This window comes from Hermetia illucens, chromosome 7, assembly GCF_905115235.1.
Source record: "Hermetia illucens chromosome 7, iHerIll2.2.curated.20191125, whole genome shotgun sequence".
In the NCBI taxonomy this organism is placed as follows: Eukaryota; Metazoa; Arthropoda; class Insecta; order Diptera; family Stratiomyidae; genus Hermetia; species Hermetia illucens.
In genome coordinates, this window is record NC_051855.1 from 12932276 (window position 1) to 12960256 (window position 27981).

Here is a 27981-nt window from a genome sequence, read left to right on the forward strand (position 1 = left end):
AGCCTCAGACATTAGAGGTATCCTTGCGTAAGCCAACGTCACAGTCGCCCGCGGGTGTTGCCTTAGAGCCTTGCCGTGGAAGCAGCTTTAGGGGCGGTAAACTGGGAAGCTGCTGTCCGCTCTCCCAGAGGAGCTCTAGAGCTGTACCTCTGGCCTGCGCAGAATCGAAAAATGTACGTCGGACAAACTAGAAGATTGGTTACCACAAGATTCAGGAGCCTGAGGCTCCCGAGCAGACCCGGTCTTTAACAGAAGATCGAGTTTCACAAACTCAGGATTGATACTTAAAAAGAATCAAACTAACACCACCCACCCGTCACGCATCCGCGATAGGAAGCGCACCCAAAGAGCTCGATAAATGTACACACGTCCTGTTCAGGACGGAAGCGGTTCGGAAGCCGCTGCAACCGCCTTATCAGGGCCCATATCGTGTGCTCGAATGGGGAAAGCATTTTTTCCAGCTCGAGATCGGAAGCCACCCAAAAACGGTCTCCTTATCTAGACTAAAACTATTCTTTCCATCTGACACAACCCCTAAATGTAAACAATTAAAATAAATTATATATGAAAAATACAATAATTAGAATAACCAAAAGTGTAAGCGAACTTAAAGATTCCTCACCATAGGGGACGAACCTGGCGCTCGGCGGACGTTTTTTTGGTTCCTTCTCCGGTTCAAGGAAGCTTCAAGCTTCGACAAGGAGACCCGTCAAGTTTGTAATTGTGCCCCCGTCGTTCTAGGACCTTAAAGGGGTCCTTATATGGTGGGTGCAGCGGCCTCGGAGGAGCGTCCCGCCTAATGAGAACCTGCGAGCATGTCTCGAGACCCCTGGGGATGTTGACCTCGGGTGTCATATGTCGGAAAGTTGGATTCGACCGCAATTTTGAAACCGTGTCCCTGAGCAGACGCAGCATGCTGGAGTCGCTTGATCCTGCTCTGATATTCAGCACAGGGCCGGCGGGAAGTCGCAGATTCTCTCCGATCACCAACCATCTCCGCGAGGCTAGCCGTAGACTCCCCTCGACGGGCTGTGCGAAGGCCAAGGACGAAAGGCAAGGTCTATGATCTCGACGGATCATCGCGAGCCATTAGACGTCGTTTAGTGTCCGATGCCAACATTCCAGCATCCCATTGGACTATGGGTGGTATGCAGTGGTCCTGGGACGTTTGAGGAGGTTGCGTAACTTCGACATAATAGACTCAAACTGCATGATCACGTCGGGGTCACCGAATTAGCATCGGATTCTTACCGCTTTTAGCATTCTTTCCACTTCCCCGGTGGAATTCGAGTTTATGATTGATTCGATATTAAAAACATTCGAAAAGTTGAAAAGAAGACAAAACAAGGAGAATACGTCTGCACTCGCTGGCGGTCGAAACCAAAAGGTGGTAGCGCAACGCGCCGGCCGCCAGGTGTGTTGGCGACAATTCAGTGCGTCGACGGAGGTATTCTCACCACCGGCAATGCAGTCGTGGGTCCTTGTCTCCGATGTGTTGCGCCATTGTACTCGCCACCCCTCGTCTAACGGAATATTCCAGATTCGTTAACGTATCGCAGGATTTCCGTTAGTGGATGTGATGCTACCCGTCGCAATTGGAGAACATCGGCACCAAAGATCTGATGCCTAATACGTCCATAGGCGGGGCATTCACATAGGAAATGCACCGTGGATTCCGCTTCCTCATTACAGGAGGGACACGTATCATCTTGAGTAATTCCTATTCTGAACATATGCCCAGCTAGTCAATTATGGCCTGTCAGAATGCCCACAATACACCTGCAAGTCCTCCTGCTTTTCGACAGGATAAACTTTGCGGTACGTACGTTCGCCACCTGTCATTATGGGAAGCTTGTTCCCAGTTTTTGAAAACAGACTTAACTAATGCTACTGATACTGCAATTGCTGGCTCCGGTCCCGGCATAGGGGAGATTGACCCCTCTTTCGCTAAAGCATCCGAAATTTCATTTCCCTCTACGCCACAGTGACCAGGTACCCAGAGTAGTTCCACCGTATTAAATCTAGAGATACAGTTCAAACGGCTTCTGCATTCCTGAACGATTTTCGAGGTAAGCTGCTCTCATTGCAATGCTTTGAATAAATATATTCACGGGCTGCAAATTGAGTAGTGCATTCAGAGCTGCGCCGGATGTGCTCATGGCACCAGTGATACCCAGACACACATTCTTTGCAGTGCGGCTAGTTTACGGTGAAAACCTTTTTGTCTCACCTTAACCCACCACACTACGGATGCATATATGAACATCGGCCTAATGATGGCACCGTATATCCACCTTACCATATGAGGCCTGAGTCCCCATGTCGAGGAAAAGGTCTGTCTGCACAGACCATAAGCTGTGAGAGCTCGTTTCATCTTTACCTCGACATATTTGTTCCAAAGATGTTTTTTATCTAGAGAGACTCCCAGATATTTCACTTCTTCGGAGGGTTCATCTGAGGGAGACAAAGTCCATCCAGTTTTCTCTTTTTTGTGAATAAAACCATTATGATTTTATTTGAATTAACTGACAGAGCATGTCTGAGGCACCAGCTGTCTATCAAATCAACGGCACGTTGTACTCGTATATTCCTACACACCGTTCCAGGATCCCGATCAACAGCAAGCACAGCCACGTCATCAGCATAAGCTTGAGCGTGTATTGGCAACTTTTGCAGTTCGCCTAGTAGTGAGAGCCACAAAAGTGGCGAAAGCACACCTCCTTGGGGGCAGCCCTTCGTTGCTTCTGCAGTCAGGAAGCGATCGACACCCACCTCAGCGCACAACAATCTCTGCGTTAACATAGCATGGATCCACTTAAAGCATCATCAACACCATGCGTTCTGGCGCCAGCACAAAATTTTTGAAAAGGCGCACAGTCAAAAGCCCCTTCAATGTCCAGGAACACCCCCATCACGTACTCACCATTCAAAGTTGCATCCTCTATCTTTGTGACCAAAGAATGAAGAGCAGACTCACAGGACTTTCCACGTTAGTAAGTAAGCATGTTGGTTTTCACTGCGTGGGTGTGACCTAAGTGCGTTTCCACGAATGTGACGCTCCACCAGTCTCTCCAAACCTTTCAGCAAGAATGAAGTCAAGCTGATCTGTCTGAAGTTCTTTGGATTAGAATAGTCATCTTTCCCAGGTTTCGGTATGAAGACTAGCTTAACCTGTTGCCAAGAAGAAGGCACGCAGCCCAGAGCAAGACATCCTCGAAAAATATTTCTGAGAGGTCGCTCTAAATGCTCCATACCCTCCTTTAGCATTGCCGGATAGATGCCATCCATGCCAAGTGCTTTGAAATGTTCAAAGGACAGTATGGCAGCTCTCACCTTTTCATGGGTAACAATCGCTTTCGCAGTGTTCCAGTTCCCCTTGCAACACTTGCGTGTTGAAGGGGTTGCAAGAACCGTCAACTGTCCCCCTACCACTTCTCTCACCCGTTCTCCCGGGTGGTATACTTCCAGGAGGGTCTGTACTGAATCCAGTCTGGAGCTCGTGAAAGTACCGTCGGGTTTTCTAAGAGAATCCAACTTGGTCGACTCATCCCTTTTGAGGACTCTGCACAGCCTTGAAGTCTCTCTTTCGCCTTCCAGTTCTTCACAGTACGCTCTAAAGGAGTCTCATTTCGAACACCTAATGAGCCTCTTATATTCACGCTGTGAGTTCCTGAAATTTAACCAGTCTTCGTTCTTGTTACTTTTGCAAGCACGGTTTAGAAGTCGCCTGGTTTATTTCCTGAGTTTTTGCAGTTCTCGATTCCACCAAGGAACCGTTTTACCGCTTTGGTCTCGGGAAGTAGGACAAGCCTCTTCATAGCACTCTGAAAGTGTGCAGTTCAGAGTTTTCTATCCATCTTCCAGCGCCAAAGGAGTCCTTAGTCGCCTAGGAAACTGTACTATATTGCCAAGAAGTTCATTGAACTTTGCCCAATCCGTTTTCCTAGGGTTCCGGCTTTGTACTGCAGACTGTTCGCCCGCAATAGTCAGATTGAATTCTAGATATCGGTCGGACAGTGAGACCTTGTCTAGCACTCGCCAGTGTGTAATCAACTAAAAATTTTGAGGTACAGATTGTTAGGTCAATTACTACGTTTCTTCTCGGTCCGAAGAACGTAGGAGCGCACCCTATGTTTGCAGTCATAAGACCACCTTAAGTGATGAAATCAAATAGCTTCTCCCCTCCTGGATTGCATTTGCTACTGTGCCCCAACAAATAATAAGATAGGGTTCTCGAGAAGTCCTGGAGAAGCTGAAACACTCAACAGTGGTGACGCAGGTGTGGCTAATGCACATCGCATATATATGAATAGTTCAAATGAAACTCAGCAGTCTGTGATCAACTTTTTCTGTAATTTTCTTATGTCTCTATTCGTAAAATATTTCTCAGTCCGGTTTGTCTGCCATTACGAATATCCTGCATTATACGCTTGTTATTAACATAGAAATGAGAGTGTTGAATACACGCTGCCCAAAGAATACTTCTTCGTATTTAAACGTCTAAATATTTATATAAATAAAGGCCAGTATTTACAATCTGAAGAAATTATGTAAAATATATCTACGTATATCTCTGCTACCAAATAAATTATAAAATAATATAGTTAGGAGTAAGGTGGAGAAGCAGAGAGCAGAGTTTTCCGCGATTTGATGTCATTTATTCGAAGGAATAAGAACAGAATCGTTGTAAGGCTTAAGGAAGGCATGTAAATAATAGTGTATACTCGTAGATAACTTACAAAAAAAATACTTTCGCTCCTTCTGTCTCGGATTGATGTTTTCTTTTCCTTTTACTAAGTAGTCATATGTGCTTGTTAATAAATGCGTTCCATTTTTTTTTTCCTTCTATATATATAATTCTTATACATTCCTTACATACTTTAAAATTACCTTTTTATGTTATACTGTTCTGTTTTCACCTAAAAACTAATATCATTTTTTTGTTTTTCATCATTTCTTAACTTACTGCTAAAAAAAATGAAATTAAGAGGATTTTTCTTCATTTAACGCACCGAAATCGAACATTAAGAGATTCGTTAGAAATTCTGTTCAAAAATTATCGTGAAAGAAAAGGCAAAATGGGTTAATTGGGGGAATTAGTGGAGGAAAAAGAAAAGTGTCTTAACTTTCGAAAGGGGAAATTGGCAGGATTGTTTTCCATACAAAACAGAGTAGCGACTAACTTAAAAATTACCATAAAGTTAACCTTATTCATATAAAAAAATTGGAAAATAGTATAAAATATCACAATTGGAAGTATGAAAAATTGAGAACTTGTCAGAGGAGCGTTACACACCCCATTCTAGAATCTGTAAACCGTTTTCAATCCTTCTATGAATAACCGATTTTCTTTTGTATTTAAATTACTAATGGGCTGAAAAACAAAAAAACAACTAAATAACATGAGGGGCGGAAAAATAGGGAGTGAAAACTGCTACTGCAATGATATCGGACATTCCCGGAACATTGATTAAAAATGTCATGGATATTCTCTGCACCGAGGAGTTACTACAACTAAATGTGGACTTTTGTGAAGTATAAAAAAAAAAAGGGAGAGAAAAAGAGGATGAAGAATGTACCATGTTATGTACAAGCAAAACACAAACATGTAAGATCAAGGAATGTGACCAAAATGGAACTTTTTTTGAACAGAATTTTTCTTCTTATCATTATTATTAAATGTCGTCATCGCTTTGTAGGTTTTGTTTTTCTTTTTTTCTTTTTTCTTGCAACATTGTTACTGCTACAATTACACAATATCACTACTACAATTAATGACAGCAATCATCGGGGACCATTAAGATCAGTTCTCTTTCAGTTCTCTTAGTACGATAATAATAGTAGGCATTTAAGTTCAGTCACAATCAACTGCTTTACTGCAATGATATCAACGCAATTATGGCTGCCGCCGTCGTCTTTAAAGGGATCTGCAAGTGTAGAGTGGAAATCTTCAAATCATTTATTCTACCATCATTACCATGGCCATCTATAATACTTATGAGCATGACAAACGTTCCAAAACTGATCAGTAAACTCAGAAGAAAACACGTGCAAAGATAATACAACTTAAGCAAACCAAGCATGTTTCAAGCATGATATTATGAATCAAAAAATATTTACAAAACAAAATACGGGTTAATAGATGAAATGCTTAAACAATCAATGTTAGAATATACTCGAAATTAGCCAGCAGCAAGTAGAAATTCGAAGGTTTCCGCCCATGATACCAGAGTCAATCGCTAATATCTGAATTACCACACAAACTTAAAAAAAAATGGAACTTCTCACGCCTCAGAACAAGAACGTACAGCTCCAAAGATACAAACGACTCCTTCTCTAAGAACATGTTCATCGCAGAGCAGCCATAGAACCGCCAAAACGTCGAGCTTGAACAAGTGCTAGCCTCGCTTCTGAACTCTAAAAGGGCCCTCATATGGTGGTTGCAGCCAAAGATAATCTACCCCGCGCACCACACAAACTTAAAAAAAAATGGAACTTCTCACACCCCAGAACAAGGACGCACAGCTCCAAAGATACCAACGACTCCTCCTCTGAGAACATGCTCATCGTAGAGCAGACCCAGAACCGCCAAAACGATGGAATACGACCCTCAGAGGCTATCCAGCAGGACTTCTATAATTTTCGTACACCAACAAGTCGATCAAAAGAGTATATTGCCGTGATATTCCCAAAGTAATCCTATAATAATAATTTGAGGAAGCCTTTTCTCTAATAAATAAAAGAATCGTCGAACGCTTTCAACCTCAACAAGGAGACCCACTTGGGCCCGCATCGAACGTCGAGCTTGAATGAGTGTTCGTCTCGCTGCAGAACTCTAAAGGGGCCCTCGTATGGTGGTTGCAGTGGCCTCCGAGGAGCGCCCACCCTAATGAGGACCTGTGAACAGATCTCGTGGTCCCTGGGGGCTTTGACCTTCGTTATCCCGTGTCGGGAAGGTGGAGTGGGTGGCAGCTTCGAAGCCGTGATACTAAGCAGACGCAGCATTCCAAAGTCGCTTAACCCTGCCCTGATATTCAGCACAGGGTCGGCGGGGAGGCGTAAATTCTCCCCGTACACCGTCTTCGCGCCTGTGGAATGTCGGGAAGTTCATCGAAGCTCTTGGAGCAAGCAGGGCCGCACCGGAGGGCGCTCCGAGGGGTCGTAGTGTTACAGCTGACATTGTCGTAAATTCAGTGATGAACCTGATAACGACGGTGTGTAAGGCTTCCATGCCCCGGAGGGGCCCCAGGCGAGACAAGCCTTCTGTACTGGTGGGTGGCAGAAATCGCCGGCCTACGGAAGGAGTGTCATAAGCTCCGCCGTTTGGCACAACGTTTACAACTAATGAAGAGAGATGCGCCGTAAAGGCACAGTATAGATCAGCAAAAACGAGACTCCGCAGCGCTATAAATAAAAGCAAACCTTGTCAACGAGATGAATGGGGACCCGTGGGGACTTGGCTATAAACTTGTCATCCGAAAAATCGGGGCTCCGCAGAAGCCCTGCATACTAAGTACCGACCAGATGGACCGCATTCTGCGTTGATTGATCCCCAGACATCCTCTATAGGTTGATGTCAATAGCACGAAAAGCGTCGAGGATTGCCCCCTTTTCACAATGAGAGAGCTCGAAGAAGCGGTTCTCACTATGAAAGTAAAAGCGTCGTGGATTGCCCCCCCCCCCCTTTCACAATGAGAGAGTTAGAAAAAGCGGTTCTAACTATGAAAAACAGGAAGGCGCCAGGTCCTCATAACATCCTGGCGGAAGTTTACAAACTGGTGTTCCGCCAACGGCCAGAATTGCTGCTTGGGGCGTTCAACGCTTGCTTGAAGGGGGGCATTTTTCCTTGCCGCTGGAAGGTGGCCAGACTCATCAGCTCATCAGCAAGGGGAAAAGGAGATTCGGTGCTCGCGTCTGCATACCGACCGCTATGTATCCTTGACACGGCCGGGAAAGTGCTCGAGAAGCTCATCAGGAGTAGACTCGCTCAAGCGATCCGCGCTGCCGAGGACTTATCCCCAAAGCAGTTCGGGTTCAGACCAGAGAGATCAACAGTGGATGCTATCATGGAGGTCATAGGTGCGGTTCATCGAGCCGAGCCATTCAGTCACCGATCTCGATCTCGTGCTCCTCATAACGCTTGATATCAGAAATGCCTTCAATTCCGTAAGATGGACAGATATGCTAGGCACATTAGAAAGCTCATTTCACATGTCAAGCTATCTCTTGCGGATATTAAGGGATTATCTGAAAGACCGTTCCCTACTCTGTGAGACGCTAGAGGGCCAAAAAAGGATTGAAATCACGTCGGGAGTAGCACAGGGATCCATCCTAGGGCCGTACCTCTGAAACGCTTCCTATGATAGTCTGCTGAGACTCGATATTCCTGAAGAGTCGCGCCTGGTCGATAGCGTATTGTTGCGGGAGTCCAACACTCTGTGCGTAAACGCATTCACCTACCCTACTCCAAAAAAACACCATCTTCGCGCTGCTGGCCGTGAACTCATCTCGGTGGGCTGTTCGGAGGCCGAGGAGGACGAAAAGCAAGTACCGCGACCACAGCGGATCATCGGTCAGCATGCCATTGGAATGTGGATGGAATTAGTCCTATGCCCTTTTGAAGCCAAGGAGCTTGCCTAACTCCGAGAAAAGAGTCGACTCGAATTGCATTCCCTGGTCCGTGATGATTAAGACTGAAACCCCAAATCGCGGGATCCACTTTCGACAGAGGGCCTCAGCACATAATTGCGCCCCAATGACAGTCAAAGTTTCGTGCGAGTCTCGAAAAGGGCCAATGATGCCGAGATGGATGGTGCGTAAGCGCTTGGTCGACCTAGGGAATACATCTACGTACGTTCTTGTTGATTTTGCACTTCTCGCATACGATGCACAGTCTGGACCAAGAGTTTATGTCCTTGTTCATGGACGGCCAGAAGTATTTTTCAGTGACTAACCAGTTCGTCGTCCTGATGCCTGCTTGCCCAAGATCGTTTATTGCGTCAAATACTTCCCTGCAAAAATCCGCCGAAATGAACGGCCTGGGTTCCTTATCTGAGGTCTGACAGAGTAAATAGCTTGAGCCGAAAATAGAAAGCTCATTGAACTTGCATTTGGAGTTTGCCTTCAGGCTCTGGAGCTCTGCGTCGTTACTTTATGCCTCGGTCATTGCCGTATAATCGACCGCGGCGGGGACTGTGAACTCGGTATTTACGATGGTACCAGCAAATCGTCGGGGCCGGTAAGGATCCCGACGTGTGACTATCTACTCTTTTCGGAAAGCAGACCTCGACCATGATTGCGATCGAGGTTTACTTCCCGAACGCAAAGAACCAACCGTCGTTGCGAGTTTTGTGACCGCGTCGGCCAGGGTCGTTACCATTGCCTTGAGCTCGTCCCCGAGTCGCGTCTTGGGAACCGTTCGGATAGAGGAAGTAAGCCTGGGGATGCACCAGATGCAGTAAATAGGAGTTGACCGTTCCCACTGCTTGCTGGATCGCCGCAACTGCTTGCTGCATCGCCGCTAACGCCACTGAGGGCTGATGCAAAAGCTGGATCGCATCAGAGACCGTAGTGTCACAACAACTGTTACAGCATTAGGACACATTCCAAGCAAACTTTGCACGAATGTCGAGGAAAGCGGCGGAAATGCCAAGACATTTAGTGTGATAAGATTTACCACAGTACCCATAGCAGTTAACGACTTTTAAGCGGATTGATTCAGGTTCATTACAAATAGCGCAGCGAACGTCGTAGATTGCCGAAAACGACGCCATAGTACTAATGATGTAACGTAAAGATCCGTAGGTTAAAAAAATGTAGAAAGAAATCAGGTAGCCTAAAATGTATTATAAGACCGCTCCGGGGAATAGTCTGAAATATTATGAATATATTTTCCACGCGCTTGCAAAATTACCAGTTTTCAAAAAGCGAAAAAAGAAGAAAAGTCAGAGCCAGCGAGAATCGAACGGCGGGTCTCTCGGCCGCTGGCTATTTTTTTTGTGGGTGTAGGGTAGGTAAATGCGTGTACGGCCAAAGTGTTGGACTCCCACAACAGTACGCAGTCGGACCACCAACTAAACACCTCCCTGTCATCAGAAAACTGGCGTGGAACCGCCCTCCCGACTTTGGGAGCCTTCAAATGGGGAAATCCCTTTTACCAACGAGAGGGGAAGGGAGAAAGGGAATTGTTAGTTCATGGAACCCCTTACCATCCGGTCCCTCCCTCCGTAGGTCGGCAATTTCGGCCGTCCACCCGTACATAGAAGGCTTGTCACGGAATTTACTACGATGTCAGCTGCGACGCTACCACCCCCGGAGCGTCCTCCAGCGCGGCTCTGCCTGCTCCAAGAGCTTCGATGAACTTCCCGATGTTCACCATCGCGACATTTCACACGCAGGGGGAGCGTCGCGTTGGTGCTCGCAGGCAAGTAGCGTCAACCACTTCGAACGCAATGTACTGATGATCACTTGCCGAGAAGTCTTCTAGGACTCGCCTCCCGTCCACCGATGATGCCAGAGATTCCGACGCAAAACTGATGTCAGGAATGCTTCCTTTACAGCCTGGGCGCCGAAACGTTGGTGTGGATCCGGTGTTTAAAACTACGGGCCTGATTTTCGCCGCTATTTCCAGAATCCGTTTCCCTTTGGAGTCTGACTGAGGCATGCCCCACTCAAGGGCCCTGACATTAAAATTACCGCCTCCAGAGCATCAAGCTGGTGCCGAAAGTCCGGCATCGGCAAGAAAACGAACTCGAACGTCGCCCCGAACTCAGATGGCAACGGTGCCCGTAAGTCGAAATGCCATGAGGACGGGTCCTTGTTTTGGTATTGCTCGCTAATCAGCACTAGATCAGCATTTATTTTCGCACCAAACTGTGCTAGCAGCTGGTGAGCGATTGCACTCCGGTACATGTTAACTTGTAAAATGCGGATCATCCCATTCGCACGCTACCCCTTTCCAATTCCGCCCTGAAGATTGGACACCGACGCTCTCACCAGACGCGCCAAGCTGGCTGGCTATACACGATATCACCGAGCTATAAGAACACTTCCACGTTGGAGGATTAAACGCTTAAATTCCGATGAGTATGGATTATATGAAAATCGTCCTCGTTCTTGCTAGGAGTGCGAAAAGCGAATAAGTCCAGAATCAAATTCTGACCCCTTCACTTATAGTTAGTAAGCAAAAATACGAATAGGAGTCGAACCAACCTTCACTGCTGCCCGTAGGAAGTCAGAAGATAAAATTATAATTTGTCCACTTAGATACACAGAAATAAACGCGAAATTCACAAAAACTGTTCACAGGCAAGTTCAATAGCGCATACGTTATCACTGGAACGCATATCCAGCTTGAAGTATCGAAGATTCAAAAGAAATTTTGTGCGGAAAATTAAGAGGTACGGAATCACGGTCATTCATTCGCTGACCATCCCGTCAAGTAGTTTAAATATGCCCAACAATAATCAATAAAAACAATTTCTGAGTGAATAAAGCTTAATGGAAACCATCTAACGAAAATCAGGTCCAATATTTTGTTTCAACGAAAATAGTATCACAAAATGTCAGCCAACCTATCACTATTTGTGATGTGATAAAAAGCTACAAGTATTTTTTCCAAGAACGCTCAAATTATGGAAAAGCAACGAAGACTGGATTATTATTACAAATACTGATTGTACGCAAAAGCATAATAATGTTATAATAAATTAATGAAGTATAAATATAAACACAAGCGTGAACCAGCAGCGAGGCATCGCCAACATAACCCAAATTACGACCATAACCCAAAATTAGTACCAGGAGCAGCAGGAAACGCCAAAAATATAGGGTTCAAAAGCATAAATTCTAAGTAAATTATCATTACAAAAACAACATGCACTTTGGAGTATCGAAAAACAAGCACTTACCACTTAAATCTTTATGTCAGCAAGCTGATGTTTCATCACCTTCTAATGTACAGGCCACATTCTCTAACTTATGACCTAAATGCATTTTTTTGCAATTTGTATCTAATTCAAGTGTATGCATTATCTGGAAAAAGAAGAGACGAAAAGAAAACCGTTTAACATTATTTAAAACAAAGATTATTTGCTAAAGTTATCGCTTATCTAAAGAGGGGAGTCGTAATTGAAGCACTCAAGTCTTCAGTAAGGCAAATCTTGGGCTGTACATCAATGAAGGCAAGACGAGAGAAGAATCCTGCGAAGAATTTTTGACCCCCTACACGAGGATGGACCGAGGAATACCGATGAAATTTATGAGCGATACCATGACCGTCAGGTTGTGGACAAAATCCGGCTCAATAGGTTACGGTGGGCGTGTCAAAGAGGGGAATCGTAATTAAAGCACTCAAATCTTCAGTGTATGTATGGATGAGGATGATGCAGGCCGGAAAGTCTATAAGGGCAATATCTATGGCAGAAAAAGAAGACGAAGCAGAGCCTGCCTGAGATGGAACAATGGTATAGATAAGAGCGCCAAACAGCTTTTAGGGACATCGAATTGGTGGACCTCGACGCAAAACCGAGATGTCTGGAGTTCCTTATTAAGACAGGCCTAGATCAATCTTGACCGAGGCTAAATTCAAACCTAAAATACTACGTAAAGATCGTGAACCCGAAGCGCCAGTCATCTCTGCAATCGTATAGTAACGTTAATTATTTTAAATAGTATTTCCGCTTACCTGATCCCTGTATTTTGTAACATATATGTAGAGTTCTTTCAGCGCTGCAATTGTATCAAACTCATCAGTCTGCTGTACGGAAAGCTGTTGCATAGCTGTTCCCATCTCTTGATCACTTATTTGCGGCAGTTGTGCAACTTCACGATAGAATTGCTTAACCATTTCTCTATATTGTGGAATGTCCTGTCCAAGCAAAAATAAGGAAAGTCAATTAAAATGAATTGGAATAGTCCTGTAACACCCACCTTTGCAAATAACAGCTTATTCGATGGTGAATCCTTCCCTAAACGATGTTCTGTTGTCGAACAGGCATCCATAAATGTTTGTGCAATTACACTCAGGCACGCATCCACGGTTGTTGTTTTATTGATATCAAAAATGAAATCTGGATTTTTTATGAAATTTACCCAAAATCGCAATGGTAAACTATTTGATTTCCATGCATGCACGATTTCTGGATCGGTTATATTATGTCTACGTGCAGCCTCGTCTAATAGATCAAAGAGCCATTTAACTGCCGGCGGTAGTTCTTCGTTAACTGTTAGAATTGTAGCGAAGAAATCATCGACGAATTTCTGGATAGTCCCCTTTGTGGCTAAGAGACGGGTAAGGAATATCTCTGGGATAGCTTTGTGTGTCCGTTCAGTCGCAGCCTGAGCTGCGGAAGCAACATGTGAGGAGGACACAGTTGAGTTTTTTAGATTCAAATGATGATCGGTCATGAGGATAGGCGGTTTCACTAAATGATATACACGAGGCTGTTGCAGTCCCGACTCCAGGTCTCCATTCATGATGATGTGTGATTGTGAATTGTTAATATAATAGACTGCAGAAAGGTCCAAGCCATTAGTAACTCATGTAAAAGGCGACAAAATCCAGGTATACTTACAATTGGCAAACGGCTGCTGTTTACTATAGTTGTAACTATCATTCTGCCTCGCAATCAGGGACATAACAGCTGACTCTTTAACCCCGTAATGTGCCAAGGTGTTCAGTCTTCGCCAGCCATTCACTGTTTTCGTGGTCAGATCCTCATCTTGCAATGTTAAATGTCCTCCGCGTCCATGACGCCACTCTAAATCAACTTCGTGAACTGAAGGGCGCATTGAGAATGGAGTATTCTTAAATAGTGCATCCAATATCTTTGATTTAACCTGAGATATTGTATCACAGTCCAACACCTTACACTGAATCTTCTCGTCGAGATCATCTTGAACGATATGTAAGGTAACGACGGAATGTTCAATTTGTTCACGAAGCAAACGCTCCTCCGATAGTGAATAGCGAGCATCGTGTGTAACTGCATCAACCAGACCCTTTTCAATTTGATGTTTAATCGCTTTGAAAAGCAAAAATAAACTGGATCCGGCATATTCTTTTAAGTAATCATACATGCAAATGGCCATGTAATTTGTTAGCATCTTTTCAACGACACTTTCAGTTCGACGCAACATCAATTGCGGATATTTTGTCATCACAGACTTATCAATTAGACGGAGTAAAAGGCATTTCAGAATTTCTGTCGCGTATTCCATTTTATTCATTAGCACAATAGTCAGCAATGAAGCCACATTGACCCTGTATTGAAGAAAAAATCCTTAAAAAGGGAACTGCAATTTAAAAGAAATCAAAAAAACCTACTTGTCGCGGATATTGAATGACTTTTGCGCTTCCAGAGTTTCAATAAAGGCTAATACGAAGTATTTATTGCTTATCAACTGCTCGAATTGCATCATGGCCGTGTCGTAGTTCGTCCTGGCTGTATTTTGTTTCAACTGCGAGAGACCAAATAAATTTCTGTCTTTAAAAAAGGGACAAACCACCCACCTTTGGCGAATTCAACACTGGATGATCGGAAACTCCCGGGAAGAAAACTTTCATGATATAATTGACATGATCAAGGGTTGGTATCCCAGAACTCTCTAAATCCGCCGTCAGGTCAGTCATATCTGTTTGCAGCTCAGCGAAAGCTTGCTTACACTCCAACCTGACGTTGCTTTCCAGGGTATCCATTTGTATTTGAATACGTTTATACTCGCGTTCAGCTTGGGTACTCTTCCGACGATAAATTACCAGAATGACCACTAGTAGAACTACAATAATTACAATGCCTACAGCTATCCCGAGAACTGCATGTGAAAATGTGTAGGGTTTAAGTAATTCATATTTTAAGTATCCAATGGGGAAGGTTAAATGTCGTCCTACACGGACCACAACCAGCGGTAAATCCGTGCTGGTTTGTACGTTATTTTCATCTGTAGGAGCTGGTTGAGTCTCTGGCGGGGTGCAAACTAGCTGGGTTAGCGCTAAACTGGTCACATTACACTGTTGCGTCCCAATTGTTACAACCACATCTGTTTCGTCCGAAGCAATGTTCAAATTTTCACCCTCAATGACCAGCGTATCGCCCTTGTAAAGCTTCATCCCCCCAGGAAACGGCGAATAAACCGGATCGTCCACGTAGACAATAGTGCTTCTGATGTTCTGGAAATATTTGCTCAAATCCCGGACAGTCTGCACATTATCCATGATGAAGCCGACCTGCAGACTTAACTGTGTTTCACGTGACTTTAAGCTGGCGATATCATTACCACCGGTTGGGATCGATAGATATCCTACTGTTGTTAGTAAGCCAGAACTGCTTCCGTCTTGGGAGATAATGCTACGTCGTCGTCTCTTTAGATTCTCATACAGAGCCGGTCGATCCATGCTGTTCTTATAGGCATTGAATCGGGCATTAACCGCAGGCGATGGGCATTCCATTTGATTTGAGCTAATGACATAGCAAGAACTCTTGTTCACGCGCTCCCCTTCATAGAATATCTCAATTTCAGGCTTTTGGATGGAATCTAAATGTGTCCCGTGGACAGTCAACATTCGACCCCCACTGGCAAAGCTTTTCAATGGCTTAATTTGCATGATCCTTGGATCCACTGTATAATTATAAATACTACAAGCCATGGACATTAGTTCGTAGCTATTTCGCTGGTATTTACTGCACGCGCTATACGTCCTATTTGCGCCATCCACAAATAAGGTCAGAGTTCGGATTGGCTTAGGATCGTGAGCACCTGAGGTGATACATGTCAGGCGACTACTCGAAGCTTGCGTCACGTTTATATAGCACTCATAATCGTCCAAATACGCTCGAATATTCGACCCAATATTCAGATACTTTCCAATCAAAGACACTTGAGTGCCACCACTTTTAGGACCCATAGTTGGTTGCAGTCCTTCTAATTTGATATTCTTGAATTGAAACTGTACACTGGATTCCGTGTAGCCCGCGTCATTGGATACTTTGATTGGCGCAGTTAACTCATGACTTACTGCTCCCGTTCTGCATTCTATTTTCACTGAAATCTCATAATTGACCAGTTCACATGGCACATTTCCAATGCTGATTCTTCCTCGTACATCTTCTTCACGTATCCCTAGATTACTGCCCTCGATAGTGACCAAGGTTCCACCTTCAATTGGTCCACTCAGTGGCTTGATCATATCAATTCTTGGCCGTGGACACTCATTGGGCTTATCCATGGAGCAGGTCTCATTGTAAACACAGGAGTTCACGCACCATGAACACTGATATTTAGGATGACGCGTTACACACAGGCTACAATCCGCATGTTCTCGATGGGAGCCAAGCACGTCGCATTTATAGAGGATCACAGAGGCTGTGTCAATGTAATGTTGCCTGTTCCAACTCACGTCGACTTTTGCTACATATTCATTTGTATTTTCCTCATACGAATACTAAGTGGATAAGGAAGCAGAAGGTGAGACTTAGGAGACTAACTTAGGAAGACTAAGACTTACCGGTGTTTTCTCACAAACGACGAATTTGTTGTTTTCCACACGCGCAGGCAGGAGCATCTGAGCCCCTTCAACATGAACAGTGCACAAAAATCCAGTATGCGCACTCTTGGGTTTCGGCAGGTTGTCAATCTCCAACCGGATTTCCTTGGGTACTTTCACAGGCAACAGAATGGGATTCAAGCTATCCGTAATATGCGGACACGACTAACAAGAGAAAATCAGGAATAAACATTTTCCGCCTCCAATACCTAAAGACAACTTACACTCTCCTTATTGATCACATTCTCCAAATTTCGACAATGCTCCAATTTATGGACGCATTTATTATCGAAAACGCACCAATTGCAGTCCCACTGACTCTTGACGCACTTCCTACACGTATTATGTCGCGAACAATTGAAGAAAGCGAATGAGCGCGAAACGAAATCCTTATTGGTCTCAGAACTTCGGACTGACAAAGGAACTAGGACATGATCCTTAGTTGGCTCGATTTGTGGACGCTGCTCAATTGGTGGCGTTATGCACGAGAGTCCACTCTCGAGAACATCTGCATCGATTGGTGTCGAATTCCCGAATACGCAACGATACTTAGCGTTCATCGGTAGTTCCGGTAGAGTCCTGATCACAAGCTGTACCGTAGTAATTTCCGAGATTGGTATTTTATCAGGAGAAACAGACTCAAAGTCAATGCATTGCTGTCCGCTACCGAGAGACAGCCATCGAGCTGCACTAGTGTCCTTTTGACATGCACTGCGAATTGTGCAGCGTTTCTCCAGTGAACACCATCCGCAGAAAGGATCTCGCGATTCTAAGCAACTTGAACAGTTTGTATAAATCCCACAGTGTTCAACGCGAAGTTTCGTAATCTAAGACAGGAAAGAAAAGCCTTTCAACCCTGCCAACTATCAGGAAGCAAAAAGACACTACAAACCTTCGAGCGCGATAGTACATAAAGATAATTATGTTTTGTAAGCATCATTGAGTCAGGTAGAATCCTATTGCCAGGATCCACTTGGATTTCTTCATATTCACCTGGTGTTCGTCCTGAAATCATAACCTGGCCAGGACGAGCAATTTTGAAATTTCATCATTTATTGGAGCTCGCATAAATCTCAAGGATAGTGCCTACCTTTTTAATACTTCCATGTTCTGTCCCCAAAAATGCTAACGAATGGGGACCGGTTGTTGTTGCCGTTATGGATGTGATGGATTCATTGGCGAAATGAAACAATGCATGAGAAGTTATAGGCGATACCCCGCTTATTTTTAATCCAACAGGACAGAAATTGAAAATGTTGCCGATGGACTAAAATATTTGATACAATTACTTTATAATGACTTCTTCGTAAGCTTAGTTATCCATCAGGTTCGTTGCAGATGTGGTTTGATTTGTCAGGAATTAACAAGAAAGAGAACAGGAAAAAACCTAGGAGATGCTAGGAATCCAACCCTGAAGGACATCATTGGTCTAGACTCGAATTTTTCAGATATCAAACTGGTAACCAATCCAAGAGATCAACCGAAACAGACCTCTTCCATCAGTACTCTGAGGAATAGACTCCAATCGGCGCCACCTAACTGGAAACAAAGCCTTACCCCCAGGCAAACCAGGACCCTCAAGTTGTACCAAAACCGAATTTAAATTGACGAAGTACCGCGTGGATTACCAAGCAGAGATATCTCTTTTAAGTCTGGTTCCAAGATAATCAATCGATTCCCAGAATGAAGGATCAGGTGTGGAAACAGTGGAAAGAAAGTGCCTGCAGGGTCCCAGAAAGAGGGATCAGGATGTGGGAAACAGTGCAAAGAAAGTGCCTACAGAGTCCCATGGCAGGACGATTTATTCACGGTTTAATGATTAACGAGGTTAAGGGGGTCGTCTTGTTACTCTTCCTCGGACACCACCCTGTCGTGATGGAGGAGCCAAAACATGAATATGGAAGCAAAAATCTCAAACTCTCAAATCCACCCGCAACCATGAGCAAGGATGTCGCGGCCGAGGCGAGGATTTTGGACGCCTCATCACATTCACACCTCCTATGAGTAAATCTGTACAAAGCATGCTTTCCGACTCGGTGGAAAAGCTAGAATTTAGTGCCTACGGCCAAGCAAGCCAGAAAGTACGGAAATTATCAACTTGAGAGAAACTGAAAATCCGACTATGGCCGGCTCGTCCGCGGTAGTACAGCCCAAATCTACCCGCAAACGGAAGAGCAAGCCTCGACAGAAGGGAACTTCGGCCAATAAGGAGCGGGGACTATAGGCTCAATCCTGCCTATCAGAACTTTCTCCTGTACCCTTACCGGAAGGAGCGGAAGAAAAGCAAGCTGGTGACGTGGACGCTACTGGTTTAACGCCGGTATGTGGAAATGGACCCAAGCGATCCGAACAGCGTGAATCTGGAAAGGTGGCAAGCCGGTGGCAGAAGAAGGCACTGCGAAGAAAGATGAAGCGCCTTGGGAATGAGAATATAAACGTAGCTGTACCACTAAGTGCGGTAATGTCCAGAGAAATCGGACGCAAAGGAACGGAATCTTCCTCGGAAGGTGGGGATTTATTTATTTATTTAATGAGGACATTACATAGAAAACAAACAAGAATGGACCGGAGCAACAGCCCGGAGATCGTCCTCCCTGCACTGGAGAAGGTGCTAATAGGACCCCAAGCCAGGGTGGAACAGCGTACGTCGAGTGCTGCGTCGCCAATGAGGAGCTTGGTCTTTAGTATGCCCACTCTGAATACCTTGGGCACCTTCAGTGTCAAATAAGACCCTTACCCTGGTGGCCGAGCTAGCCAGGGTGAACATTCTTCCCGGACTACTCGTAGGACCAAGACATGAACTCAATTTTAAAAATACAGAAAACGACGATAGAAGAAAATGGGGTGATGCCAGGAATCCAGCCAGGAGACAGTACCCGTCGAGAGCAGTACACTCGATGGCAACCGCAACACCATGCTGAAATCAAAAGCAGGGACCTCGCGTAGCGAAGCGGTAGACGGACTAGTGGGTTCCAGCCTGGAATCCAGTACCGTCAAACTGGGTGTAGTGAGTACCAGACAGTCTAACTCGAAACCCTCGACGTCAGAGGATCCCTCAAAAGTGAAATCCCACAAGAACGTCGGTCGCCGGAAACCGACTAAGAAGCGGAGGTCCACTGGTGCCCCGCTCAAGAGCCAGTACCAAAAGGCCACGCATATTCTCAGCAAGATTGCTAAGAATAAGGAGACCGGTACTGTCGACGAGCGGGATGAAAAAGACCTCTCTAAATACCAGGCGATTGTTGAGAAATACAATAGCCAACGCCTGGCAGACGAGCACAAGGCGAAGCCAATCATTGTGAAACGCAATCGATCGACGAGGTCGAGCAAGATCACAAGCGGAGCAGAGTGGACAAGAGCTCAGTCGCTAAGCAACATCTGAAGAAAAGTACGCAGCAACAGTCAGCCGACGGGCCACGAATTGCGAAACCCTTCACCGACATGGCCAGGAGCCACTTACGTGTGGCGCTGGCGGATGGTAATTCCCCTAACGACAAACTAGGTGTGGACCAGTGTTGAGGCCAGACAATCGGAGATGGTCATTGAGCATCTCCTGGACACCGAAGACAAACACCGGATTCATCCCTTGCTTTGATTCTTCTCAGGTTGTCCGTGGGTTCCACATTATAACTTGCGAGGACCAATTCTCTGGGGACTTTCCTGTTTCATGCGTCGCTAAGATCAGCAACGCCTCAATGTCATCCCTTACGACGAGATTCTCTGGAGACCGGTCGCCCGCATCTGGTTGTCGAAGATCCGCATGAATAAGGATTCCCATGGACGACTGGGATGTTATCAAGGAGGAGGAACCCCAGACAAACAATCAAATTTTTCTACTCCGTATAAACGAAAAGTGCCTCGCGGCACTGGAAAAGGTCGATTATAAAGTGCGATTCGGAGTCAGGAACGCAAAGGTAAAAGTGTTCCGCTCTGCAAAACCGGACGACGACCTAGATCCAATCGACGCCGCCAACGAGCTGTTGGAGGAGATGACGATCGTCGGTCCAACGGGGACTGACAAACGCAGATAAATCTACAACACTCGAAGTGCGTCTCGGCTAATCTGCTTGTCTTCCTCCTAGAGGAAGACATTGACATCGCACTAATACAGGAGCCCTGGGTCGTAGGCGATCTCAAAGGGCTCCAAAGCAAATATTTTAATTTATTCCATAGGACAGGAGACGCTGATCAGGACAGACCTAGAGCATGTGTTCTTGCGGAGGAAGAGTCTGCACGTTTTTCTGTGTCCAGAAGTGAGTTCCAGCGACCTCGAGCAGGCGGGGGCAGAGAACGTGTATATTTCCTCGGCTTACATGGCTCACGACCGATCAACTCCACCAGAAAAACTACAACTTCTGACGAACACCATAGCAATAAAAAAGGCCAACCTGTTGATAAGCTGCGACGCCAATGCAAGGCATAGGCTTTGGGGCAGCTCGGAAATCAACGACAGAGGTAAGTCATTCTTTGATTTTATTATTATTTCTGTGTGTGAGTGTCTGACCAGCTAGGGGGTCGGTCAAGGCGACCGTCGTCATTAATGATACGTGTCTAGATTGCGTCTGTGTTGAGAGTCTCACTAATGAATGGGGCGTATGTGTCTCAATCACGGGGCCTTTAGGACGGTGGTTTTGTCCGAGCATGTACTGTCCGCCCACAGGTGACCTGGAACAGTATATCGCGTCCCTGGATGAGGTGGTTCGCGGGACACCACTCACCTTGGGTATGGACGCGAATGCTTTCTCCCCTATGTGGCATAGGGGTAGCATCAATGATGACATGCTTACCAACCCCGAACGAAGGGCTCGAAAGCATGTCACGTGGTGGACAAATGCTCTTCGTATTAAACGGAGGGAAGTCCGTTGCCTGAGAAAAAGATTCCAAAGAGCGCGCCGTCAATCCTGATGATGGCATTAACCAACTTAGGCTCGCCTATAGGTGTGCTGTCTCGTCTTATACAGATCTATTAAGGCAGTCTAAGGAAGATAACTGGAGACGATTCGTCGGTGAGCGTAGTGGTGACCCTTGAGGAACGGTCTACGGGATATGTAGTGGGAAACGTAGCCACGATATAGCCAGCATCAAGGTGAACGGTGAACTTATGCTGACATAGCGTGATCGTTTTTGTGCTCTGCTGGGTAAACTGTTTCCGAGATCCGAGCTCTCGGTGTCTCCTGGCGGTCACGATGAAGGAGAGGAAGAAATTCCTCCCCCTGAAGTGATGTGAGATCGGGGAGAGCATGGCGAAGTTCGGGTCTCGGAAGTCACCTGGCTGGGATGGGATGACTGGCAAGATGTGCAAAGGCATCTGGCGGGCCATCCCATCTCATGTCCAGTGCCTGTTTGAATGTTGCTTGCGGGAGGATTATTTCTCTGCATTCTGGAAGGCTGCCAGGGTGGTTCTGCTCCCGAAGCCACCTAAGAAGCATAAGAGTAATCCTCGGTCGTACAGGGCCACATCTCTTCTCCCAGCCCTTGGCAAAGTCCTGGAGAGGATTGCGGTCCAGGGCCTGGGGATGAAAACATCAGATGTGGTGTCTAACAGACAGCATTGCTTCCGTACTGGCAGGTCTACCAACGACACCTTAGTGTATGTGAAGAACTTTGTTGTTCGTTGTCATAGCAAGTACGTCCTTGGAATCTTTGTAGATTCAAGGAATTAACTCTATGAAAGAGCTACCTCCATGGTTGGAAAGCATTCGTTCAAGGTGTCAACAAGCGTGTGTGTAGATGAATGTGGAATGCGGCTGCCCACAGGGACCTATCGCAGGTTCAATTATATCGAACCTGTTGGGTGAGTGTTCTACCGTAGCTAAATGTGTTGCCTACGCGGATGATCTCCACATTCTTGTTGAGGGGAACAGTGGACTTGAGCTTGAGCAGCGGGCTATTGAGTACATGCGCATCGTTAACGCGTGGCCTCTAAAAGTCGGTGTCGCAGGCTCAACCGATAAAACCATCGCGATAGTGCTGAAAGGCTGCCTATGTCGTTCGTCTTTGGTTAAATCGAATGGAGTTTGTTGGAAATACCGGAAAAAAGTGACATACTTGGGAGTCACGGTCGTGGGGCGTGTGTCCTTGGGACCGCACCTACGTGAGCTCAAGCCACGGTCGACTAAATTGGTGTGTGATGAGAGGTGAGTGGGGTCTAAGCGGGAGAGCTGCTAGATCCATGTCATGTTCTCCGTACGGGCCCCCTATGTTGTATGAGTTTGCGATAACGGCACAGAACAGGAAACTGTTCTACGCTTGTCAGCGAGTGGCGTTTGTAGCGTGTCTTCCTGTATGTCGCACGGTTTCGACCGACGCCATGTATGAGGTCTTGTTGGGTGTTCCTCCTCTCGATCTGGAGGTAGTCCGGGGTGCTACGGCCTAGAGGACCAGAAAAGGCGTACCTTTGCTGCAAACAGACTTAGTAAATTTCGATCAGGTGGAAGGTCTAGGACCTCTTGCGGACAAAACGGTGTTAGATGAGAGTGTAACATCTAAGTGGCAGCTTAAATGGAACGAATGTGGGAAAGATCGGGTTACGTATGAGCACGTCAGAAATGTCTCTGCCAGAGGAAGTTCCGTCGTGGACTTCGGGCTTGAAATGAGCTTCCTCCTGACGGGGCATGGTAGCTTGAATGAGATTCTCTTCTCGCGGAACCTTGCCCCTAGTCAGGATTGTGCTCTGTGTGGAACAGACTCAAAGGGCTGGTTCGATGTCCTCTGTGTCTGTCTAGCGTACAATGACAGCCATAATCTAGACGACAAGGGGGTTCACGTGGTGAACGGTATCTTTGATTTTAGCCAGTGCTCTGCTTGCAGTGATACACTTCAATGCTCTGATGTATTGGCACGTGCTGCCTTCCGACGAAGGAGAGGGTTCCTCGATGCTGCTTGACCCGCAGTATGGTGGACGAATGGCCATATTGCCCGTGGTGGACTGGTCACCAATCTTCTGTTAGTGTTGTCTTGCGACGTCTTTCGTGTTGTATTGTATTGTGGGTGCTCAGAGGGGGCGGGAAGGAAGACGGGGCGCCAACCCTGTCGGCTGAACCAAAACCAAATGGCCGAGGAGAACCTCCATAGTGGTGGCAAAGGAAGACCCTGTGTACTCACTTTGGCTTGCCGGCCATGATGCAGTAGGCGAAGGCTCCAAAGGCCTAATCAGGGCGATCAGATCCGAGTCTGCACGGGGACTCATCTGAAGTGGCAAATTGGTCACGAAACCTCACCAGGGATGTACTGGTACCATGGGAACCGAGATGGCCCCTGGACTCCCATACTTCATGTGAACTCCTGTCGTATGTGTTGTTCAGCTCGGTTGTTTGCGGTTGGCCCCATAGTGGGAGCTTCATGGGGGTTGTGGTTGCGTTCAAGCGAACAGAGACCTTCGGGTTTCGGCGTGGTGTTGCGTTTAAACACGGGTGCCGTATTCCTTAGTTCGACAGGACGGATCGTGGAAAAATTGCGAGAGAGGCGTCTTTGATGGTATAATCACGGAATTCGCGATAACAAAAATTCACTTGCCAAGATTGGTCTGAACATCGAAGTCGATAGTAAACGACCAAAAGGCAGGCCGAAACAATGGTGGTGTGATACGCTGGATGGGGATTTAAAAGCTTCGAGATTTGATCAGGCATTTGACAGAGCCAAATGGTGAAACCGATCACGACGAGCCGACCCCGCTTGTGAACGAGACAAAGGCTGAAGAAAAAGAAGAAGCTGATATGATATGATGATCACGGAAACCCTCTGAGATGGCAATGCCAACACCATATTGAGTGTGTGGACTACCAAAATAGAGAATTTTAAGCCATTTTTACCGCATTCGCGTTCAATGTCGCAGCTTTTTGTACAAGACCATCCGGTTTTTTGCAGAGCGCAGATGTTAACGCGACTTTTCCGAAGGGGGCTTGCGAGTTCTTCGGTCTTTCCAGTTAGCGTGCCAACATTTAGCGTGCAGACACGTATGATGGGTGGACAGACACCAGTTTTGTGTGTTTTGTGCTAGTGTTGTCTTGTGACGTCTCAACACGAGTTGTATTGCCCGCAGAGTGGTAGTTGATTGGTGGAAAGGTTTCGTTGCGGTTCTCCGCTTCGAGCCCAATCCAATCAACTCGTTGGGGAGTGCCGTCCACACGTACTCGAGGGGGATCAGACCCGAGTTTGCAAGAGGCTTATCTGAAGTGGCTCTTGGCACGATGCCTCAGCGGATGTTGTCTGCTATCATGAGGACCGGGATGGCCCTCTGAGAGCGTTTGCTCCAGGAGAATTCGTGGAGGATGTGTTCTTGGAATGGCCCTCTGAGAGCGTTTGCTCCAGGAGAATTCCTGGAGGATGTGTTCTTGGGCTGGTTATTTTCGGTTGACCCCCTTGTGGGGAGTTTCACGGGATTGGGGCTGGGGCTCAAGCGTGGAATTTCGCTGTACAACTCGGGTTCCGAGCCCTTTAGTTGCGGCAGAGGTGTTCGATAGGCCTTGCATCCACTGGTATGAATGCTGAGCCTGCTCTCAGTATAAACCAGTACCTCTGTGCCAGTGTGGGATTATGCCTACTCACGTTAAACCCACGAGACCTTCATTGGTCCACACGGACCAAGCTTATGGTCTAGAGAAATAAACGCGCCGGCCTTGCTACCGGCCAGCAATCAAAAAGGGATATACAATGATTTAGAGATCCTTAAACGAGGGTCTTATGGGTGTTTTCCACCTTGTCGATTCCTTAATTTCCTAGCATAAAAACCAAAATATTGTCCTTGAAAAATAACACAACATATGCAACGAACCAGGAGGACAAAAAAAAGTAACAACTTCAGCGAACCTACCCCAACAAGCGGACATTTTCCATCATTTATTGTGCCCGATATATATCCTAAATTACGATCCTTAATTGTCCCATTAAAACACATATGAATATTCTCGGCAAAGACTTCATCAATCTCCTTCAAGCTATACACGCATATTGCCGACTTGGGTTCCGGTTGATTTGTAATCTCTTTGGACGGCGAGAAAGCTGCAACAAGGACATAGTCATCGCGTTTTATATCAAGTTGTTGGCCCAATTTTTGTCCTGCCTGTGTTATCTTTGCGTCTCGCAGAATATTATAATCAACATTGGAGTGAGTGGCGAGACATTGTATTGTGATCTCTGTGTAACTGTCGTAGTTCGAATCACTTATACAGATCCTGGCCAATCGCGTAACATAGCCTGCTTCCTCGGCGAGATGTGATTTCTTCTGGACGATCATAAAGTACGCGTACTCGGATGAGTTGAAGCCGTAAACGTAATCGACGAGGAATTGATCGCGGTACTTGACGTCGATGTTGATAATTGACTGTTGTATGGAGAATTCGGCGAAGCTTAGGTCGTCCAGCTTCCGGCTGGATATGGCGGGAACGTCGTGACGATAGTCGCCCACGGTGGTGAATGTGGTCCCCACGTAGAGGACGTCAGACGTGTGCCATGCGTTGTATTTCGAGGGACCGATGAAGGCGTAGGTTGAGTGGTGCTCGTCGTTAGCTGCCAATGCGATCCCAATGAACTTTGGGTTATCTGGGAACTTTGTTAAGTTGTACATTTCACAGGCACCTTGGTGGATGCTTCCGCAGGCGATGAGGGTGTCCCCTACTTGGTTGACGATCAGAATCTTGTTGTGATTGTTTGTTTGCGAGGTCTCCACCTCTTCCGGGCAACCGGCCGCATGGCATTGCGGACTGTCGTGTTTCGGCCCGGTCACGGCATGGGCCAGCACTAGGAGGTTTTCATCCAATTGAATGATACGATTCGTCGCCCCCGCATACAGTACCGATCGCTTGCTGTCGTAGGCCAAATGGGTGAAGTAGGCTCTGGACGACAGATTGGTCGTTGTAGTGACATTTGATCCAGAACCGGGTCCTTTTGTAAAGGAAGGGACCGACGAGCCGGGCAGTGTGTATTGCGCGACAATGTCTAGAGAGCTTGGCACCGACTGTGATGAGTTTGAATATGGTACGATGGCTAGGAGGATAACTATGGCAACGAAAATAGCGTAATGGCAACGTTCGGAGGACGTGGTTGATGTTGATCGTAAAAGGACGGACATCATTTCGTTGAAATCTTTTCTTTGATTTTGATATTGAGCAGTCGAAGATCGGAGAAGAGGAATTGTTGTTGTAGCGGCGAGAACAGTGGCAGGCAGCCAATTGTGAGCAATATTTAAACGAATACTTGTCAGTTAATTGCTATTTAAAACTACAAAAATACGCCTTAGTCGAGGAGAGAGATTCGATTAGGCCAGGTAAGTGACTGTAACCCGCAGTATCGGTGATGGAGTGTTCTGGGCTCGCCGGAATTGCTTGTGTTCCAGTTTACGATGCTTATATTCTGTGGCGTTTATTCGTAGTGCATCGGACGGTGGAGTCCAGTCCATTAAACGGGGCTGCGAGGACTTTTCTTTGATTACTAGCGTCGCCGCTGCCCCCCTTTCACAATCACAGCTTCTACTGCTGCTCTTCTGTATTGCTCGCAATTCCACGGAGTCTATGCACTTTTTTTAAGTACAATTCATACGATATCCTTCGCGAAAGCGGTGAAAATACTCAGGAAAGCGTGACGAGCCAGAACACTTCATAGTTGCAAACGGAGCACGATTGAAATTGGACTTGACTTAGGCTTTGTGGGTAATCTGACAAGATGTTGACCGCAAGCGCTTGACCACGCACAATAAAAACAAAAACGACTGATTTTCAAGGAAACTAACTACTAAGGAACGTTTTTGATGACTTGCCGCAGGATATCCGCATGATTTCCTTGTGATTTTCTGTTTGCAAAATGCAATGCGTCCCTTGGTTGGATGATGCCTGGGGTTGAGGTGTCACAGAATATCATAAAAACATACGCGGCCAAACAGGATTGGACACTAAAATACACTCGCGGATTATCATTTACACATATCCTAATGGGAATATGTCCTCTATGCCACTTTTTGTGACCATATCAAATATCTTTTTCACATTTGAATTTTCTCATTCACATTTTTATATCCATTTGTTGCCATTTCATATTATGCATTTCATATTCGGGATTGTCTACGCACACGCATCAAGCAACACACGAACCATACAAAAAGTCCCATGAGACGGAGAGTGAGTGGTTTTCAAGAATCCCGACTCATATATGATGACAAAAATATGACCAAATTTTTTCCCCACTGACGACGATTGCACTCTTCACTTCCACTTACACTGAAATGTTTGAAACTAATTTTCCGTGATACCGTCGCGGATTTCATATAATCGAACGTATAAAATGATTAATGGCAAAGTAAATTGTTATGATTTCGGTAAAAAATTACTCGGCCGAGACAAAAATACACTTAAAATTCCAAATATTGAACACTAGTCGCTGTACACGGACAGAACAACAAATCGGCGCCATCTTTGACATTTCAAGTAGAAGGGTGCATCTTAAGA

General features: G+C 46.0%; 1 protein-coding gene across 1 annotated transcript; it reads right to left on the reverse strand.

Annotated features, from left to right (window-relative positions):
• Window positions 1–4332: 4332 nt before the first annotated feature.
• LOC119660772 (plexin-B) lies at window positions 4333–27965 on the reverse strand. The gene is made up of 12 exons (XM_038069540.1): window positions 25356–27965; window positions 17634–17810; window positions 17436–17561; window positions 16768–17370; window positions 16505–16708; window positions 14513–16441; window positions 14327–14460; window positions 13575–14263; window positions 12931–13511; window positions 12686–12868; window positions 11910–12033; window positions 4333–5927 (listed from the first exon to the last, which is right to left on the reverse strand). Exons 1-11 carry the CDS (start codon window positions 26613–26615, stop codon window positions 11926–11928), a joined length of 5994 nt encoding a protein of 1997 aa, XP_037925468.1. The 5' UTR covers window positions 26616–27965; the 3' UTR covers window positions 4333–5927; window positions 11910–11925.
• Window positions 27966–27981: the final 16 nt, after the last annotated feature.

What these genes read in the sequence shown, in the direction of transcription:
- LOC119660772 (XM_038069540.1), bottom strand. Translation starts at nt 26,615, where the DNA reads ATGATGTCCGTCCTTTTACGATCAACATCAACCACGTCCTCCGAACGT. An exon ending in ATGTACTATCGCGCTCGAAG is followed by an intron (nt 17,371 to 17,435) that starts GTTTGTAGTGTC and finishes TTCCTGTCTTAG; the next exon opens with ATTACGAAACTTCGCGTTGA. An exon ending in TCGTTTGTGAGAAAACACCG is followed by an intron (nt 16,442 to 16,504) that starts GTAAGTCTTAGT and finishes TTATCCACTTAG; the next exon opens with TATTCGTATGAGGAAAATAC.